General features: G+C 35.5%; 1 protein-coding gene across 2 annotated transcripts in view; it reads left to right on the top strand.

Moving 5' to 3' along the window:
- The window catches only part of CFAP20DC (CFAP20 domain containing), an 84,229-nt gene that overhangs the window by 14,522 nt on the left and 49,435 nt on the right, over nt 1–20,272 (top strand). For both annotated transcript variants that reach the window (XM_037387139.1, XM_037387138.1), the window contains exons 6-8: nt 11,733–11,847; nt 14,673–14,826; nt 18,062–18,223. In XM_037387139.1, the coding sequence (XP_037243036.1) occupies nt 11,733–11,847; nt 14,673–14,826; nt 18,062–18,223 (431 nt within the window). The remainder of the gene's footprint in view (nt 1–11,732; nt 11,848–14,672; nt 14,827–18,061; nt 18,224–20,272) is intronic.

Genomic DNA, 20,272 nt, shown 5'->3' with positions numbered 1-20,272 from the left:
ACAAGGTTAGTGGCAGAACCAGATATGGTACTTCCTGATCCCTTGGTGCAGCTCTTAAGTCATGCTGTCTCAGTGATCACTGGACTCATGGTGCTTCAAACTACTTGTTTAAATCTTTGGATGGTGAACAGCTATAAATCACGTGGCATACTTGGTAATGTTGAAGGTTTGAGATATCATATGAGATGTCCTCACCTTTGTGACATGAAAACCTGTACAGCAAACATACTGTCAGTGATAGCTGCTTCTCAGTCACAGAGTGTCCTCCTTCCATAGCCCAGAATTTGATGCCGGATTTTAACGTGCCATGGGACTCTACTTTGTTGCCACTTCCTAGAATTACTTTGCCTTACAAAGTGTCTTCCTAGCATGAATGTGCTGAGGATCACAGCATGGTTGCTCATTCCCTTAAATGTTAAGTATGTCTCTCTTATTTTTCATGATGTTTCAACCTTTTTTTAAAGCTCAGCTGGCAAAGAACTTAACAATTTGCTCAGTAAGTATCCCACTGTTCATAGTCGGATTAGCTTGACTTGCCACTAGGCTTCACCAGCTCCAGAAGGCATCAGCGCTTGTTATACTCTGAGGGGAGCACACAACATTTTAGAAATATTAATAAGGAATCATTTTTCTGGTAGAGACTAATCTTAAAATATGTGCTGTAGTCAATTATTTTGTCAGAGATGGACTACTTTGTAACCTTACTTGTTTCAATGAAGTCATCATCACAGGAAAGTGAGGGTAAAAAACTGTTGCCTGCCCTCAAAAAAACATGTAGTAGTATGGTTTTCACTTTAAAATATGAGATGATTAATTAAAAGTTATGTCCTATAGTATGAACTATAAATACTCAGCTTTTTTCAGTAAGTTATTTGTCACATCTTGTGGCAGATAATTCACTTGAGCCATGTTATTTCAGTATTTGTTCATCTTTCCTTATACATAATCGCCATTTCACTTGAAACATGGACAGAGAATGTTTTTGTTTTCGTATATGCAATTATGAATCGGGTCTTTTAGATGGCTGCATCTGCAGAGTTAGTTCAGTAGATAGCCAGATGTTTTTTCTGTTCTATTGTCACTTCGCAGGATTTTGTCATTTATTTCTGCTCCTGTTATTTGCGAAGAAATGGAATTAGGAGTGATTACAAACACCATCCAAAACTCTTAGATCTTCCTTTCTGTCATAAAGAGGTTATCTGTCTGCATTCTTTGCAAATCTATCAGTTGAGTCTTATCTTTAATTTTCTGGCTTACTGTTGGGTAGAAATAAAATATTACTGTATTTCAAGTTCCAAGAAAAAACTTTTTTAAACCCAAAATGTAATATTACTCAGTGCTTGTTACAAGTGTGATCTTTGGTATAAATAGTTTGGATGCAGAACGGTCTTACAATGAAAGGAAAGAGATCTTGTCCAGATGCTAATAAAAATATACGGGGTAGAGATCAATTCCCATTATAGTAGTGCTTCATTCTGAGTGGCAAATTGGAAGAATGTATAAGTGAAATTTGCCAACAGTACCAAAGAATAAAAACTGTCCAGCTGGTAAGTAGCTGTAAAAAATTTATCCCACTTTGGCAGGGAAGATAAACTCACCTGATGGCTTCTGATACTTATTCCTCTTTAGGACTATTGGAATAAATAGTCCTGTAAAATAAATTTGTTTTAATCAAATTACAATTATTTGGCTTCATATCTAACGTGCTTTCATTAGTCAGTGGAGTTATTCCCACAGTTTTATCCCATTATTAGTAGCTTCATGAAAATACTAAGGGTTTTCTCTCTTCCATTTTTCTTGCAACCATGTGCTGGCAGGAGAAATGTAAGGACAAACTGCAACCATTCACAGAATCAGATCATAGCTGAGGTTGGGAAGGACCTACAGAGATGGTCTAGTCCAACCCACCTGCTCAAAGCAGACTCAGCTAGAGCAGCTTACCCAGGGCTCTGTCCTGTTGGGTTTAGATCTCTGCAAGGATGGATACTGTACAGTCTGTCTGGGCAACCTGTTCAGTGTTCAATCACACAGGAAAAAAAAATCATATGTTTAAGCAAAATCTCTTGTATTTAAGGTATTTCAATTTGTGCACATTGCCTCTTATCTATTCTTAGATACTGCTGGGGGAAGTCTGGCTCAGTCATCTTCATTCCCTCTGATGAGGTAGTTATACACATTGGCGAGATTCTCCCTTGAACCTTCTCAAGGCTAAAGAATCGCAGCTGCTCTTCCTAAGTTAGGTTCTCTAATCTCTTGATAACCTTCATTATCCTACACTGGACTTGGACCGGTGTGTCCATGTCTCATATCTCAGAGCTGAGCGCTGGATGCAGCACTCCGGCTGTGGTCTTACCAGGGCTGAGTAGAGAGGAAGGACCACCTCCCCGGACCTGCTGGCAATGCTCTTTGTAATGCAGCCCAGGATGCTCTCAGCTACCGTTGCTGCAAAGAAGTTTAGCTGGCTCATGGTCAACTTGTCTTCCTCCAGGATACTTGGGTCATTTGGTACAAAGCTGCTTTCCAGCCAGTCAGCCCTCAGACTGCACTGATGCATGGGACTAGTCCTGCCTGTGTCAGGACTTTGTATTTTAAAATTAGGACTTTGTATTTTAAATCTAGTTTAGGTTTGGGTTTTTTTACTTGTTGAAATTCATCAGAGTTAAGGCAGATGCTTGCTTTTTGTTCACCTGTGGGTTTTTTTGCTAGGGAGAGGAATTTCAGAAAGCTTGGCAATAATCAAACACAGTTCGCAGGTATTAGCTTTTGAAAGTTTAGCTTTTTCCTAACTCTCTTTGGAAAGACATCTCAGAATTAGCATGGCCTGAAACCACAGTTGTGGCTTATTTTTACTCTGTGAGGAGTGATGTGTTTGATCATACATGGAAGCTTAGTGGGTTTATAACACAAAGAGATGCTCTTGATTTATTGAATAAATGGGAACTCTGTGGAGTTTCACACTCTGGAACATACCTGATAAGGTTTAAGAAGTTTTCTGTCAAATTTTAACTAGTTATGTATAGAGGAATCTGCAGGAGGAGAGGGCTTAAAATGTCCACGCTCCTAAAGTAGTTGTACTTGTTGATAAGAAATTTTATTGCAAGGCTTGCGAACAGCAGAGAATATAGATTGTTGTACCATATTTCCTTTTTCAAACAGTTGTTTCTGTAAATACAGGCTTATTACTTTCCAATTTTTAATAAGCAGAACATAGTAGATTTTACATGCATAGCTAATTTATTCATTGACACCGTAATAGTTTGAATTTGTGAATCACAGGCTATCATAATTAGTCATCATTTTAGCTTTGACAGATATGATAAATTATTCATGTTAATCTAAAGATGCAGCATGTTTTCAGATACAGAACAATAAAAATATGAATCTTGGTTAATCTTGCAAAACTTCAACCAACCTTTTAAAATTAGAAGCAGGACATAGATGCTAATTCTGTCATGTACTTCTGTGACAGTATTTGAAGATTTCTGATAGAGACTGAAGGTAAACTTCATTGAACAGATCTAGCTGGAGACAATTTTTAAAATTCTGATGATTAATAGCATGAGGCTTGCTCCTTGAATTTTTTGTGAAGCAGGAGTGAAATAAAGAAACATTCTTAATTATTAGGGTATGTTAAATTCCGTAACTCTGGAAGGAGATTAACTTGTATTTGAAAGTAACCACTTTTTAATAACTCTTCCAGTCATCACTCTCACTAGAGTACCAACACAGCATGGGTGGTAATTTAGGAAACAGATAACCAAAAAAAAGGTACTCATGAACAGGGTGTCCTGCTTCCAGATGTGAAAAAGGATTCATGCATTTATTATAGAACTGATAACAAAATACACAGTCCTAGTTTAAAATTATGTTGCCAGTTAGATTAGCCACTTGGTCTGAAAGAAGATAGGTATTATCTTTCCCCCTACTCAGGATAAATGTATTACCCTTGTTCTGCAAGTACTTCTGTTTGCATTTGACTTTCATTGCTTCTGCAGCTCTAAAACTGTTCAAAGTCGTCTTGTATCAATGACTTCATTGCTTGTTCAATTAATCAGTATAAAACATCAGGCATAGAAAAAAACTTCCTCAGGTATTTTGTAGCTGTGAAACAAGAACATTCTCAAGAGGGTGGTTTCCTTTTTCTTCAGTTATGGAACAGGAGACCAGGAGACATCAGAATAACTTTCTCATATTTTTATAAGAAAAAAACTTCTCTTAAAAACTATGGGCTTGAAATTTGTCAATGAACACATTTACCAAGGTGAGAAAGAAATGATGATGGTGGGGCTGAATAAGGGTACTGAAACACTGAGAAAATTGCTCACATCTGGAGATCCAGGTGGCTAAACAGTTGAATGTTGTCATCTTCAGTTATTTTGATGATAATCTGTTTTGTATTATCTTGTGGGAAAGTTTTAAGTTAAAAAAAAATAAATCACATCCTGCTAGAGTTAAAACAGAAAAGACTAGCATGATATCTAATTCTGCCCAATACATAAAATCTTAGATTCTGAATAGCCTATAAGGGTTGTGAGCTGCTTGAAGGAGGACAAGAGAAGTTTTGATTAGTCAACAACGTAGGTAGAGAAGAGATTACACTTCTCTGAATGTTACTGTGAGGCCGGTCTTTTCAGACTCCAGTGGCAAAGCAAACCATGAGCTTTCTGCCAAGTTAATGCTTCAATAAGATACAGTAAAAAATAAGTATGTTAATTAGAATATCCTGTAGTTGCAATTACACTGAGGGTTTAAGGAGACTGTCAAATGTGGTGTGAAAATGTACTTGAGTCAACCCTTCAGAGTACCCTTTTGATCGATTGGAAACTGTTACTGTTTGTCTTAATGTGACTGTTCATGTCTAAATAGACCTCATTTTTTAATTTGCTCACCTTAATTATAGATAGTTGCATTTGCATAGCGAGGTATTTATCTTCACCCCTCTAAGGAAAGGAAGGGAAGTATTGGTGGAGCCACTCCTTCTCTTTTTCAGTTCAAAGTGATAAGGAATAAGGGTTGTTTGTATGAAGAATGCTGCGGGCATGGGTGTGATCTGGCACGCAGCAGTAGTGATCGCGTACAAGAACAGAGTTAGTGGGGTTCACAGTGACTTGAGGGTTTCCAGCCTCATGCAGCAGCTGTCTCCGTATAGGTTTTTTCTTATATTTGCAATTACCATTTTAAGGATAACATTAAGACTTCAGTTTATGGGAAAAAAATAATAATTCAGGGATAATGCCTCAAAGTTTCATCTGGTTTGAGATTTATTCTTGATAGGAGGTGTGGATACTTACATTTCAGCTTGCCTTTCTGGAGAGACTGCATACAGGGTGTGAAGACATTGAAGAAAAGGACATGATCTGTCTGGATCCCTGAAAGCTGTCCTGTGTTCATAGCTGCCAAAGAGTGGGGCATGGCACTGTTACAGATGTGGTGGAGTAAAGCAAGGTAGTTAAGCAGGCAGGTGATTGCATGTAGCAGTAAATGCTCCATAATACAAATAAAGAGGCAGATTCTGCAAAAACTTCAAATTTAAATTGGAAAGATGGGAACTTTTTTCCATGCCTTGATTCTTACCTTAACTGTGTATGATCCTTTTAAGGAGGAAAAAAATCCCCTATAGTTGGTCAGAATGAGGATTCTTTGTATTGTTTTGTCAGCTCTTTATTGGCGGGCTTTCACCGTGAGCTCTGTACGGCTGATGATCTTTCCATAAACCTTGCCACTAACATTGAGAATTTTTTGTTCTATTTTAAATTGCTAGGCAAAACCATTTCACTTGCTCTTCTGACCCTGAGATGCTTTCATTCTCTTACTAAGTTCAAAAAGAGATCAGAGCAAAAACAGAGGTAAAATTAACTTAGTGGAATACTGTATCAATCTGTTTCTTAAAGGGAGAGTGCCATGGGATTCTAATGTCATAGACCTTGATGAAAATGATTTTGTTACATCCTAGAAATTGAAGGTTATTGGGGTAAAAAAACCCAGCTTTTTCACTGTAAAGATAAACTAAAATTCTAATTTTAAATAAAACTATTACATTCTTCTGAATATTTAGTGACAAGTAAATTTAGATCTAAGAAGGTATACTCAGTCACAGACTATGATAATCCAAGTAACATACTTCATTTCAAACTAGAAAGGAGATGGTTTGAGTCAGATTCTGGGCTAGGTAACTGATACTACAGAATAAATTACTGTCTTCTAGGACTTCAGAGAGAAGAAAAGTACTAATTATGGTTGGTGGGTATTTGGTTGGTGGATCAATTTAAGTAACATGGAGTAGACAATCCTGTTTGGCTGGTTGTTAGGGTTTGTTAGGATTTTCATATGCCAAAGTAAATGTATAATCCAGTATTAGCAAGAAAACTTACTTTTGTCTTTCTAAAGGGCAGACTTCTTAGCAATTCTTAGTAATTAGAATAAATGGTTTAAATGTGAGAAATATGGCTGTACTTAAGAGAACTGTTGCACAGAGCAGGTGCAAACATAACCTTTTCCTGTGTCTTTGTAAATGTAAAAGGACAGATTGTCCCTTTAGAATAGATAATTCATGGAAAGAAAAATGAAGTGGAAAGAATAGCAGCCAATAAACTAAAGAAAAGAGCCAACAGAATTAGTTGCAGGCATAAATAACTGCATTATAAGGGTAATTTGTTTAGATTCTTGAAATGTAGGCACTAAACTTTCCACATATTAATACTCATTAGAGTACTTCGTAATGAACAAATTAAAAACTATTTTCTAGAATTACGGTTTTCTAAACAATTTGGCACAGTTAGCCATGCTTCAGAGGAACGTACAACCATGCCTCAAAATAGAATTTACTAAATACCTGAAAATAAAAGAAAGATGAGCTCATTTCAAAACAAAGGATGTTAAAATACTGAGAAAAGTTTCTACAGTGTTATGAATATTAATGACCACTTCCAGAATCATTTTTGAAATGTGAAGTTCAAAGAGCAATGAAATTTTCAGAACAAATTATTCTTGACCAGTGAAAATACCAGGTCATTCTTTCAGCTGGAGAATTGATTGCAAGTATGTCTGTCTTGTAGGGAGAGCTCAGGATTCACCATATCTTTGTTACTTCTCATATTTGGAAAGTTTTTCTATTCTGGCAACCAGATTTGATGATTCTTTTTTGCACCTGCCACCTGTATTTCTGCCTTTTAATGGATACTGTTTAAGGGGACTTTGTGTTTCTTCCTTAATTATCTCCAAAAAAACATTATGAACAGAAAATTCAGGTATATAAAAATCTGATTCTTCACAACTTGTTCTCTAGGTCTGGCTGACACATCAGTTTTCCGTATTTCTTATTTTGTCGAGATTTGATTGATCTTCAACATAACTGAGTCTGTTTTTATGAGAGCAGAATACAGTGCTCTGGACTTAGATGATCAGGCAGCCAGTTCAATACCATAGTATCTCCTATGAGACCAATTTATAAGCAGCGAATAAAGTAAAACGTACATGAAGTACAGACTGCTCCTGAATAAGGAAACTTAAGAATTTGTGAGCATATCAAATAAACTGACCATTGGTATTTCTTTGGTTTTCTGTCTTTAAAATGGAGATGATGATACTATCTAATGTTTCTGAAGCATGTACATTTTATGGAGAAAATGGCACTACAGTTGCTAAGTACTAATATACTAACATACTAATAGTTAAGCTTTCGCAGAAGATTATGTCTGGATTTTGACCAGGATACAAAGAGATTTTCATTAATAATAAATTGTATGGGAGTTGCTCTTTGCTTAGCAACATCAGTGAAATACCTGCTTTCATGTTTAGTGAATTTCCAGTTTAAGTCATTTTATAAATGAGAAAAACACTTTCATTTTAAGAACAAGTGAGCCTGATAAATGAAGCATCCCTTCAACAGTCCAGCATCATTTTTCTTAAGTTCATGTTAATCCTTGAATTGAACATTAACAAATGGTTATAAATTATTATACGTACAGAAGCAAAGTGAATAAGTAATCTGGGAAGATGAGTTTATCTGTGCTCTTGGGTAGTTGCTACCATTTACTTGCAATCTCACTATAATTACCATTGTGAGGAGAATAGTCAATCAAAGCTGAAGATATAAAATAAAATTGAAAATTGAATTGGAAGGTAATTTTACTTTCAAATGGTTTGCAAATGTAGATGTTAAATGTGAAATGAATGCACTTAATGACCATAGCTGGGAGAGTTATGCACCTGCTGATCACAGGAATATTATTATAAATGAGGTTGATTTTCTTGTTGACTGCCTCATTTTTCTCAACGTGGTCTCATTACTTTTCTATCACATGTCTGACCCTTAGATATAAATACTCAAGCACAGACATAATAAAAATACATTAACTCCTATATAGATTTTTAAATGCATTTTTGAAAATAAAGATGTGTGCTGCAGATGTTTCTTTGTAGGTTTAACATAGGTCATGCTTTTTGATAACAGAAAAAAAGAAGGGTGAGTTTCACAAGTACGTGAGTCATTTTATGTCTTCTAATGTTCTAACTCCTGCTGTCTGAATTATTTTAGAAAAGTTTCATCAGACCCTTGTTTTATTTTTATTTTATAAGAAGCAATGTAACTGAAAAGTCTGAAAGTTATACCAACTCCCAAATAATTTATCTTCTCCCAGTAAAAAAATTATTTTACAGAATTTTAAGCCCATCTTCTTTCTCCAATTTTGCCTGTTCTTCGAATGTTTCACCTACTTTTGCCTGTAGGTTATAAATATTTTTATTGTTTAAAATTTATTTACTGAAGTAAATTGTAAACTTCTTTCAGTGTGATTATTATCTAAAGTTTACTGCTTCTTTACAGCATGCATAGCATCACAAAAAGCATCTTACTTTAAACTTATATGACAGTCTAACATTAATGTGTCTATTTTTATCTAAACGAATGCATTTAGTATTGCACTTCAGAGTATAACTGAGCTGTACATTTACTAATGGCCTTTTTATTGCTAAGGTACCTAATTTTTTTCAGGAGGGAGAAAGATAAAACTATTCATATAAAAATAAATAATAAAACTTAAACGTATTGAACTAATACTTTAAAGTGAACTTAAGTTTTTATTGCCAGTTATTTGGATATATGCGTGACTTAAGTCTAGGTTTCTACTGCTCTGTCATAGCATCATTTAAAGCAACATTCTCCATTGAGAATTGCACAGTTTGAGTTTCAGCAGGAACAGTATTTTTATGTTTCAGCACTTAGATTACTGCAACTACCTGGTTGCTTAGCTCTGCACATAACCAGGAGATCTAGGGGCGTTTCAAGAAACCACTGCTCCAATCCTTTGGAGTTCTTTGGTGCCTCAATTTCTTAGCACTTCTAAACATCAAGATTTAGAATAGAGTGGAGAGTTTCTGAAAACTACATCTATAGATTTTTTTCATCAAAGTGTGTATGAGAAGCAAAATGATGGATGAAACTAAGCCTTGATCTGGGGCACAGGCTTAGCTGTGTGGCTAATTTGCTGATTATCTTGGGCAAATTATATCTTGCCTATATTTCTTCAAAAGTAAGACCAAGCCCAGGACGCTAGCATTGTAAGACACTGAGATCTTCTGATTAAATTGCTTTCCAAGGACTTGATGGTATTACTCATCCATCCATAAATATATATGCAGCTGATAGTGAAATCTGCTATGTCAAACGATAGCAGTGGTGAGGATATAATGTTCTTCCCCTGGCACAGTAGTGAATTTGCTGCCTTTGAAAGTGCATGTGATTTATTGAGAAGAACTGGTAGTCTTTCAAAATGAAACAGCTAGTAGACTCTTCCACTTTCTTTTGATTTGCCCACCCATGTTATGAGGGTGAATAGATTAAAGATAAATTGTCTGTAAGGGAGAGGAAAGAATCACCAAGTTTTGCAAAGCTGACGGGCTTTGTTTGCTTTGCGTGGTGGTCTTAATGATTACCAAGAAACTAGCAGGTGCTTCTGTGTTTTTATAGCCCGTACTAGTAGAATCTTTTGATGTTTACATACTTGCAGTGTGGTTTGTACTGTCCTTGGTTGAACTCTCAAACTGCCAAAAATAGCCAAAGTCTGTAAGTTGCTCCATTTAATGCCCTCCTAAGCTGGCCTAAGGAAACCTAAGAACATTTCAGGGTATTTAATCTGTAAATTTTGGGTGACAACATTGCGTTACTTAAGCTACAGGTAGTCCTTACTCATGAAAAAGATTTTTCAGTAATTTAAAAATAAATAAATAAATCTATGGGGCAGTCTCACAATTTTAAAGTAAAACCCAGCATTTAAATATGATTATAAATAATTATTTTCAAGAACACTAAGTAGTGACAGGAAGTTGTTTCTTGTAATTATTTGTCATCTTCTTGGAGGGGCTGCTGATTACAGAGTAATACCCATCTGTTAGAAATAGGCTCGTTCAAAAATAATAGGCAAATTAACCATTATTTCCCCATACAGATTGTAGCCTTTAAAGTAACGTGTGTTTTCCAGTATAATAAGGTGGGGCTGCTGGGGAATATCGCAGTTGTGCTGCTGCTGCGGTTTAACCCCAGTAGGCAGCAAAGCTGCACATGGCCACTCTCGCTCCCCCTGCACTAAGGGGCGGTGAAAGTGCAAAACCTCTTGATACCTGGTTGAGATCAAGACAGTTGAACGGGTAAAACAAGAGCTGCATGTGCAACCAAAGCTAAATGAGGCATCTGCTGCTTCCCGTCGGCAGGGCTTCATCACGCCTAAGTTACTTGGGAAGACAAACACCATCACTCTGAACTTCTCCCCTTCCTCTTCCTTCCGCACAGCTTTTATTGCTGAGCGTGGCATCCTGTGATATAGGTTGTCCCCTGGGTTGGTGGGGGGCAGCTGTCCCCGCCGTCTGCCCCCCGCCTGCTCTCTAGCGGGACAGTGTGAGAACCAGAAAGGCGCTGACTGTAGGCACGGCTCAGCAGCCACTGGAGCAGCCCTATGGTATCAGCACGGTTTTCATCACAGATGTGAAACATAGCAGCATGCGAGCTACTCTGAAGAAATTTAACTCTAGCCCAGCCAAAACCAATATAGATTTGAAGGAAACAGAGCATAAAAATGAGCCCCTTTATCAGTTTAAAGGAAACCTAATCTTTGTTATCGTGGCTGTGGTCTGAATCTATTAGAAATGTTTAAATCCGGTGTCCTTGGTGTCATTGTGTGATGACCTGAATAGTGAGCAATAAACTGCTGTATTACAATTCACATTTGAAGAGATGTGCTCAGGAAGTAAAACAGACAGAAAATGTCTTGTGTCTATCTTCAAGCTGACAAAGAGTCTATATAAAATGACAGAGGCATTTTTAGGAAAAGAAAGCAAATAATGTTTTTCTAGTTAGCAGGTGACAGTGTGTCCCAAGGTAACACAAGCTTAAGGGGCAGAAGCAAGTGTGATTATTAAAGGCCACTGGCTTCTCAGTTCGTACAAATTGAATTCTTTCATAGTCTGAAGGGCTATGGAAATCTAGCAAAGAATGTAGACTGTTGAAATAAAATTAGCATGTAAAGTGATTTTATATATGCAGGAATATAGCCACCAAGTTTGAATTTGAGAAGGAAATCTCATTACTTATCATGTAAAAGAAGTAATTCTTGAATTCCATATTTGTTATCACTGACAAAGGTTCTGCATATGAATAGGTTTTTTGTGATTGCCCAAAGATACTGGATTATTGAATTGACAAAGATCTGTTCCATCGTCTCCTGCTTTTTCTTTTATAGGGTAACTGATTTAGGAAATATTAAAAGAAGATTGTATTTATCAACGGTCCACAAGGAGTTGTCTGTAACCCCTCTGCATGCAAAAATTCCTCTGTTTACGATCAAGCGCAAAATAGTAGGTACTTTGGGAATATTGCCTGAACTGTGGTTGAGCATGCTTTTTTATCAGAAATGTTTTATGCAAGTTTATAGATGTGTTGAAATTACCATGTGTGTCCTTTCCGCTGAACGGTATCAGAACTGCCTAATACTACTACTCTTCTACCCTTCTTTTAACAGTAGGAGTTCATTCCCTTTTTCCAAGATTATGCTGTTTGTGATGTGTTTATCTCTTACTTCTGTCTATTCAGCCCCTCCAAAGTTCTGTGTCCCAGATAATTCTTCATTGTAGTGCTCCTGTTCATGTGTACCTTTTCCTGTAGTGGCCTTTTACTGTGTTCACTGAAGCTGCAGGTAGGCTGTGGCTGATGGCTACTTTCATGTGCTTCAGGTTCTTCCAGATTCTGGTGTATATATAACATGTATATGTATATATAAAACAAGGCACACGTCAAACTGATGCAAATAAAACAATAGGCATCATCTCTCCATTCCCCTCTCCCACACCCAGCTACAACATAATGCTAATAGCTCTCAGGATACAAAACCTAATGGTTACCATATAACCCTGTAAAGACTCACATCTCAAATACTGCTTTTGAGTATCATTTGGAGATGAGATTACTTAGATTTCAAATATTTTAAAATATAACTATGTACTAAGAGAACTAGATAACACTTAGTGTAGTAAGCAGCTGTGGATTTAAGGCTAGACATGAGAGAATATTTCACAAAAACGTCTGAAGTTATGACTTCTTTTAAGATAGTTAAGGTGAAGGCAGCAGTGATAATTCTAGATTTCTGGGGGGGTTGTATTGTGGGAAGAAGTGGTTGGATTTTATTCAAATAATATATGCGTCAGATCATACCACTGAAGTTGCTGTTAATTCAAGATCCACTGAAATGAAATTATTTTTTGAGTATAATTTTAGTTAGTTGGTCTTGGTGTCAGGCTAGCACAAATGTTTCAGGATTAAAGTATGCATTAATGTACACCACGTTAAATTCAAGCAGAATATAAACTTCAGTTATGTATCTTAATTTAAATAATAAAATATTAATCAGAGATCTGTCTAAATGCTCTGATCAGTTATAATGACAAAACATTTTAATAACCTTAATGCTTGACCAACCTTAAAGAGTAGGTCTGTATTTCTTAGTATATCTGAATATGTATTTGTCATCTTCTAAATGGTTACCTGCCTTTTTATTGTTGCTTTTACTTAAAGGAGGAAGTATACTGCTTTCAGTGATGAGATAGATCTTTTGCCTGACTCTGATAGTTTAACTTAGGGTATACACAAGCTGATTGTTATTTATCCTCATGATTGGTTGTGAATAAGGATTTTATATGTTGTTTGTTCTATCAGTAGAACATACTTCACATTTTCATATGCTAGCTTCCTGTATTCTGTTCTTACAAATGATGCTATTTTTCAACTTCAGTAATAGAAATATCAGTTATAATTATAAATACTGCATTTTGCATTCCATTGCTTGGTGTTTTCAAAACAAGTATCCCTTTCCTTCCAAAATTTCAGACAGAGGCTGAATAGTAAGGTAGGCACTTAAATTTTTTCTCAAAAAATATTTACTATTTGGCATTTAGAAACTACTACTTTTACTTGACTTTACAAGGAAATGAGGTATGTGCAATCATTATGTCTTAGTAAATAAAACTCAAACCCATTGGTCAACTACATTTACACGTGAGTAATCATATCAGATATATTGCAGTTCTGCAAACTTAATGAAAATGGTTGCATTTCTCATCAAGGCCATCTCTGTTTATTTCCTGGTTACAGAAGATGTGTTAGCATCAGCTCATCCCTCACTAGATGTTCAGAATCTATGAGGAGAATAATTGTTAGGAATACTAGAGCTATGAGCACATGTGTTTTTAAACACCAGAGACTCAAAATGGAAAAGATAAAGCCACGAGAAAACATATTTTGTTAGTTCTTCTGCTTGTGGTATTGTTTTATATGAAACTACTTTTCTATGAAACCTGTTTTTCTAGAGGCTAATGGAATTGTAATACGATTCCCATGCAAAGTAGATACCTGTAAGTGTTCATTTCTGTATTAAAAACAGAAATACACAAGTGTTGAATTAATTGGAAAAAAATGAAACTGAGAGAATTTAGAGCTACTGGAATAGTGCAGGAGAGTGTAGCACATTGATGTTAGTGTTTTAACAGCATTTCCTGAAACAAATGGAATAATCATTTAATGAGAATTAAAACATGTATTTAAGTAGTATCTTTCACAACCTAGGCAGTTCTCATTATCTGATTTGTCTTTTGGAAATGTCTTATCAGGGGTGGATAAAATTTATTGTAAACAAAAAGTAGTTTTAAGATTTTATGATACACCGGGGTCTTGACCATACCAGAAATTTGCCTGATAGTTTTCAGTGTGGAAGGGATGCAAGCTTTGGAGACGTTCTGCTTTTTATGAATCTCAGAAAGAAATAATCAAAGAATCTCCAACTATAGCCTTTGGAGCACTTAAGCTGCCGAAACTTTTTTCCCTAGAAACCTTCAATAAATACATTTTCTCACAAGTTAGCTGTGAAATATATTGGGATATGCTAAGTAATGGAGCTCACTTGGGCTGGCAGTCACTGGGTCATATGTACTGATTTGCTTGTATAAATAATTGTTTTAAGTGCAAATACAGCAATATCTTTTTTAATATCAAAATGTTATGCATTGTGAATCACAGCCTGTGAGAATCGAATACTCCACAGAGACTTCATTGATAGAGAACGATACACTAATACTCTTCTGCAATGATTAGTGTTCGCATTTTATTAAAGAGGACTGTTTCTCTTTTCTAGTGGTGCAATATGTGTATTGACTTGGTAGCATTCACCAGTGAAATATTCAGAGGAGCTGGCTTCCGGTCGTTGGATGGAATTATTATTTCAGCTAACTGTAAACTGAGAAAGATCTTCACTTTAAAATCCAAGCCTCAAGATACAGCTGAGGAAGGTGGTGTGTTACAATTACTATGTAGACTTAATCATAATCTGTTCATATTATAAAATCAAAAGCTTCTTAGTCATCAGATTGGCAATCTGAAAGATCATATGATTTCATCAAAATTAAAGTGGTAGTACAGCATATTAATTCTGTTAGCGTTGGACTTTAGGCAACTAATGAAATATATGTATACTCCTCTTGTTTTAAACATTGACTTCCTTAAAGGTATTCTGGCAAGTTTTATCAAGTAGAGAGCTTGTTGTAATGAGAGTCTCTCATGCTGATAGAAATCAGGGTTTGGCCAACCTGACTGTCTGAAGAGGAAAGATAAGTACTTACACTTAGCAGCATTGGCTGTTTGTGTTCCTGATTTTGGGCTTTAGCAGCTGATGAAGATTTTTTCTGTAAATAATCCAAGATGAAACTGTAACAAAACAATATTAGATGACTCGGAGCTCTGCAACTATCATAAACACCTCTCGGTGATCTCTAGTCCATTTATCCTAATGTGTCCTTGTTCATTGGGAAAGTAATATTGGTGGTGAGCTGAAAAATGATTGTATTACTAATAGAGCATTGGTCAAAGGTTTACCAGTCTCCAAACTAGAATCATAATCCCGAATCATTATTTTCCAAGGGAGAGAACTTTATTCCTTGCTGAAATTTGCAGTAATAGAGAGGAATTGAAAAAGCAGAGGTGGCACTTTTGTATTTTAGAGGAACCTTTGGTGTAATTCAGCTTCAATTTCATTCAAATATTCATTTTGTGAATTTTAAAGAACACACCTGAAAAAACTGTTCTGGTTTCTGAAGGACGGATAGTTAGCAGTATTATAACTGTAACAAAACGTAGCTTCTATTTGGAAAACCTAAACAAATAGGGGGAAATATGTGATCATTATGCTTATGCTTCTTTTTGTTGATGAAGTTGGAAAAAAAATTAATTCAAAAAATGTCTACAGAGAGAATCTGCTAAATTCTCTGCAGAAACTGCAGTTAGAAGCCTCACTGGCTTTAATTTAATTCCATTGGTACATTGTTTTCTCTCTTCCATTCTAAACAATTTGAAATGTGTGTAAATGTTCTAAATGAGTTCCAGAATTCCAAAATGAAGTTAACATAATGAGTAGACAGCTTTAATAAACTGTATGCATGGTAAAATATTGCACTTTTAATTACTGGATTATCAATTCTATGATTATTACACAGCTGATGAGCATTAGTATCTTCTGTATGCTTATGAGTTTCCTTATCTAGGCAAGTCTTAAAATTATGTTCCAGCTCAAGGTTTGGGTGTATAAAAATACCTCTACACTTCATACGCAATTACAGAAAAACAATAGTAGTTTTTTGTTATTATTAATTAACTTTCAGTTAACAATCATGATTTGATAAAGCTTTTTTTCCTCTCAGATGATTGGACCAGTTAGTCAATCTCCACTGAATGCAATGACATTGCAACTCATAACGAGGGTTGTCGTGGTTTAAGCCCAGCCAGCAACTAAGCACCACACGGCTACTCACTCATTTCACCCCCTCCAGTGGGATGGGGGAGAGAATTGGGAGTAAGAACACTCATGGCTTGAGATAATAACAGTTTAATAATTGAAATATAATGATAATAAATTGTAATGAAAGGGAAAATAATAAAAAGAGAAATAAAACCCAAGAAAAACAATTGCTGTGAATTAAAAGCAATTGGTCACCACTGACCAGCCAATGCCTAATCTGTTTCCCAAGCAGTGGCCCCCTGGCCAGCTTTCCCCCTAGTTTAAATACTGAGCATGGCATCATATGGTATGGAATATCCCTTCAGCCAGTTTGGGTCAGCTGTCCCAGTTGTGTCCCCTCCCAACATCTTTTGCACCCCCAGCCTCCTCGCTGGCAGGGTGGAGTGAGAAGCTAAAAGTCTTTGACTTAGTGTAAGCAGTGCTCAGCAACAACTAAAACATCAATGTGTTATCAACAGTATTTCATACAAAATCCAAAACACAGCACTGTACCAGCTACTAGGAAGCAAATTAACTCTATCCCAGCTGAAACCAGGACAAGGGTTGAGTTCTTTGCTTAGATCTCCTTGGTGATGAAAGTAGTGATTTCAAGGTGCTGTATGTGTGTTATTCTTTCTTAGTTGCTTATATACAATATGTTTTGCATTCTTAAAATGATAGCAAGTGCAAAGGAGAAACCACATATACCGAGAAATTATTTCTGTATGAGATCATTGAGATAGAAGTGGAATGAATTAATCTTCTCTGCCCCATGATATTGAGGCATGCAAGCTTGATATATACCTAGTTTCTGGTTTCCATAGTAATCCTGAGGTTACATATGGGGTTCTAAGTCACTAAGTATTGTCTTACAGCAGTAAATAATGTATCAGCTTGGTGGAAAAAATGGTTGAAAAGATATGTCCACTACTGAAATATAACATGGGATACTTGAACTTGTCTGTTAGGAGCTCTTAATCCATTATTTGTGTTTCATTTTAGGGCTATATTTTCCTCTTTTTATCCTTGGAAAAGAGGGTAATATCCATTAGCTTGCTATGTTCAAGTCTATTGAAATTTGGAATTAATTTACATCAGAACATCAGGAATGTCTTACTCTGGATACTTTCATAAACTCAGTCTATATTGTTTATCAAAGAGAAAGCAGAGACAATCAGATCACATCCTACTAGTGCCTGGTGTCACAAGAATAGATAGATTGACAGTGTTTAAGTTCATCATGAAAGTGTGATGCTGTCCAAAGTTTGGAATTAAAGCATGTCAAATTCTTTATTTGCACATACAGGACTTCTCTATTTGCCACTTCAGTCCCACTGACATCAGTACCATTTTCAGATGTTCATTTTGTCTGAAAATCAATATATCAGTATTAGAATTAAAGCTGAGTTGTAATAAAAATTAACAACATATATTTTGTGATTCTGTTTTGCTTTTTCACTTGCCAAATCAAAGAAGTTGATTTACTATGGCAATTCCAAACACTGGTGCATATTTCTTAGTTTAAATGTAATTAATTTTTTTGCCCTAAAAAATACACAATATCATTTTAAAGTTGTCATGCTTATAGTCTTAGAAGTGAATAATTGCAGCGCATTTTTTTTCAAATTACTGTAATCTATTGAATTGTTATAACCACATGAACTAAAGTATCTGTAATCTAACAAATAGTGTAAGTGGAATTTAATTTCATTGTGTCATTTCAGTGAAGTAAAGCCCATGTTTTTTGATTCTAGGTATGTGTTTTCCATTTATGCCAAATGAGCCCACAGATGTTATTCCTCGAACCTGCCAGCTGAATGCAGATGTGCCACAAGTTACACAGTTGCTGAACCTGACTAAAATTCACAAGCCAGAAATAAAATGCAGGAGATGCCCGGTAACAGTGCAGGAAACAGGTATTCTATTGTATCAAAATACTGTGAATATGATCTCTACAGTATACGTTCAAATAATGATTTTTTTAAAAAGTGCATGTTAAGAGTTCCAGTGTCTTAAAACATGACAACTTTTACATAGCTGTTGTGTCATGAGCACATAAATACGTCAGTTCTATAGTTTCAGAGATCTATGTGCAGCCTGAACAATTCTAATTCAGGCATGGAATTCGTAATAACAATATATGAGGTATGTCTTCTGAATGTACATTGAAGTGTGGCTGTTTGGTTGCTACACTTCTTTTTAAAGTATGTTTACATTAATGTAACTCTTCTAACAATATGACCATGTATAGTCTCCTCAGCTTATATTTTGAAAAAGGACATCTTGTCTTGTTGGTGTCTTGGAGTTACTTGAATGTTTCTGTAAGATATAAGATAATAAAATATGATTTAGGCTTTCACAGCATTGCATAGAAGAGATTTATTAAATAAACTAAGCAGTCATGTGCCAAGGTACAAACTATTGACTTGGATAAAAAATAAGAGGCAGAAAGCAAACATAGGATCACATTTTAATTTTTTGTTGTAGCTGAGGACTAACAGCAGGAGACCTCAAAAGTTTTTTGTTCTAGGCTCTGTATTGTTTATTATAGTTATGAATAATCTCAAAAGTTAATGTGGGAGCAAAATGATACGGATACTAGGCTGGTAGAGTGGGACTTCAGAGAGTTTTAAACTTGTAAAGTGGGCAATCCCCTATGTACTTTTAAATGAAAAACTACGGAGCAGGTAACACGCAGGAAACATTTTGCTAAACAAACTTTCAGTTTACTCTTTTTATTTCTTGTGGCCACTGTGTTGAAAAATTATGAGCTAGGGACCACTGTACTAGGTAAATGTGTGATGTGATACTGTGTAAAATCTAGCATTGGAAAATGCAAAGGATTGTACTTGGGGGAGAATGTTAAGCTTTAAAGGGTCAAAATTAAATGACTTAAGGAAGGAAAGTTATCATCACCATAGCTATAGCTCAGTGGAATTCTCAGATTAATATGTAGCTACATTTAAAAAAACCTAAGATACTGGGTAGCAGGAATTTTAAACTCATATGAAATGGAAAAGGTATCAAACCTTTAAATCAGTTTTGCATTATTATAAAAATACTTTATACATTATCAGTTAAACTATCTCAGATTTTACACGCAGAGAAGTGATTCAGAGAGAAGCAGCATGAATGAAACACTCTCACATGAAGATATGCTGAAAACATTAAAATTGTCTAAAAGGATTTTATAAAGTAAAAACAATACAAAGAAATTTCAATAAAAGCTACTTTTCCTATCTCATGGTACAAAACCAAGACATCATGTGATGTGATGATGCAGTTAAAAATTAAAAACTGATAAAAGAAAATACCATGTTTAAAATGTGATTATGATTAAAATGTGGAATATACTGTTACAATAAGCTGGTGAAGTAAAGAAATTTGTACGATTCCAAAATCGGTTGGCAATTTATAAGGGTAAGAGTAATATACATGTCGTCATACTTAGCACCTGTAAAAATGTGAAGGGAAAATTTTAGTCTTGCACTTCTAGGTTTTTCCAGCCTTACTCTAAGAACTGCATTGAAGGCAGATTGTTTCCTAAATCCCTACTGAAATTACCTTGTGCCATTTCTGAAGCATTTGTATTTGGCCATTGTTTGAAACTGGATGTTGAACAGATTATTGGCCTGTTCTAAATAGCACTTCATGTGTTTTGATATTTAAATTGGCATGTCAGTCTGCATAAGATTTGTAAGCCAAGAATCAGTAGAAACTGAACTGTAGAAGCAAATGCTAAGATTTGAATGTGAAATTGCTGAAATAGACTTGGGTTAGACAATTAACTGCTTTTTACTAAAGATGCTGGTTTGCTTTAAAACTGTGTATTGTTTCCTGCCTACAGTAAAGTCAGTAGCAAAATTTCACTAAGGCAAATGTCTTTACAGTCCTTAATGTTTTGATTCAAAATAATGAATATCTCTTTGTAATGAAATAGATCATCATTAAATAACAGTAATAGA

This window comes from Falco rusticolus, chromosome 4, assembly GCF_015220075.1.
Source record: "Falco rusticolus isolate bFalRus1 chromosome 4, bFalRus1.pri, whole genome shotgun sequence".
NCBI lineage: Eukaryota > Metazoa > Chordata > Aves > Falconiformes > Falconidae > Falco > Falco rusticolus.
This window is presented reverse-complemented; position numbering and strand designations above follow the sequence as displayed.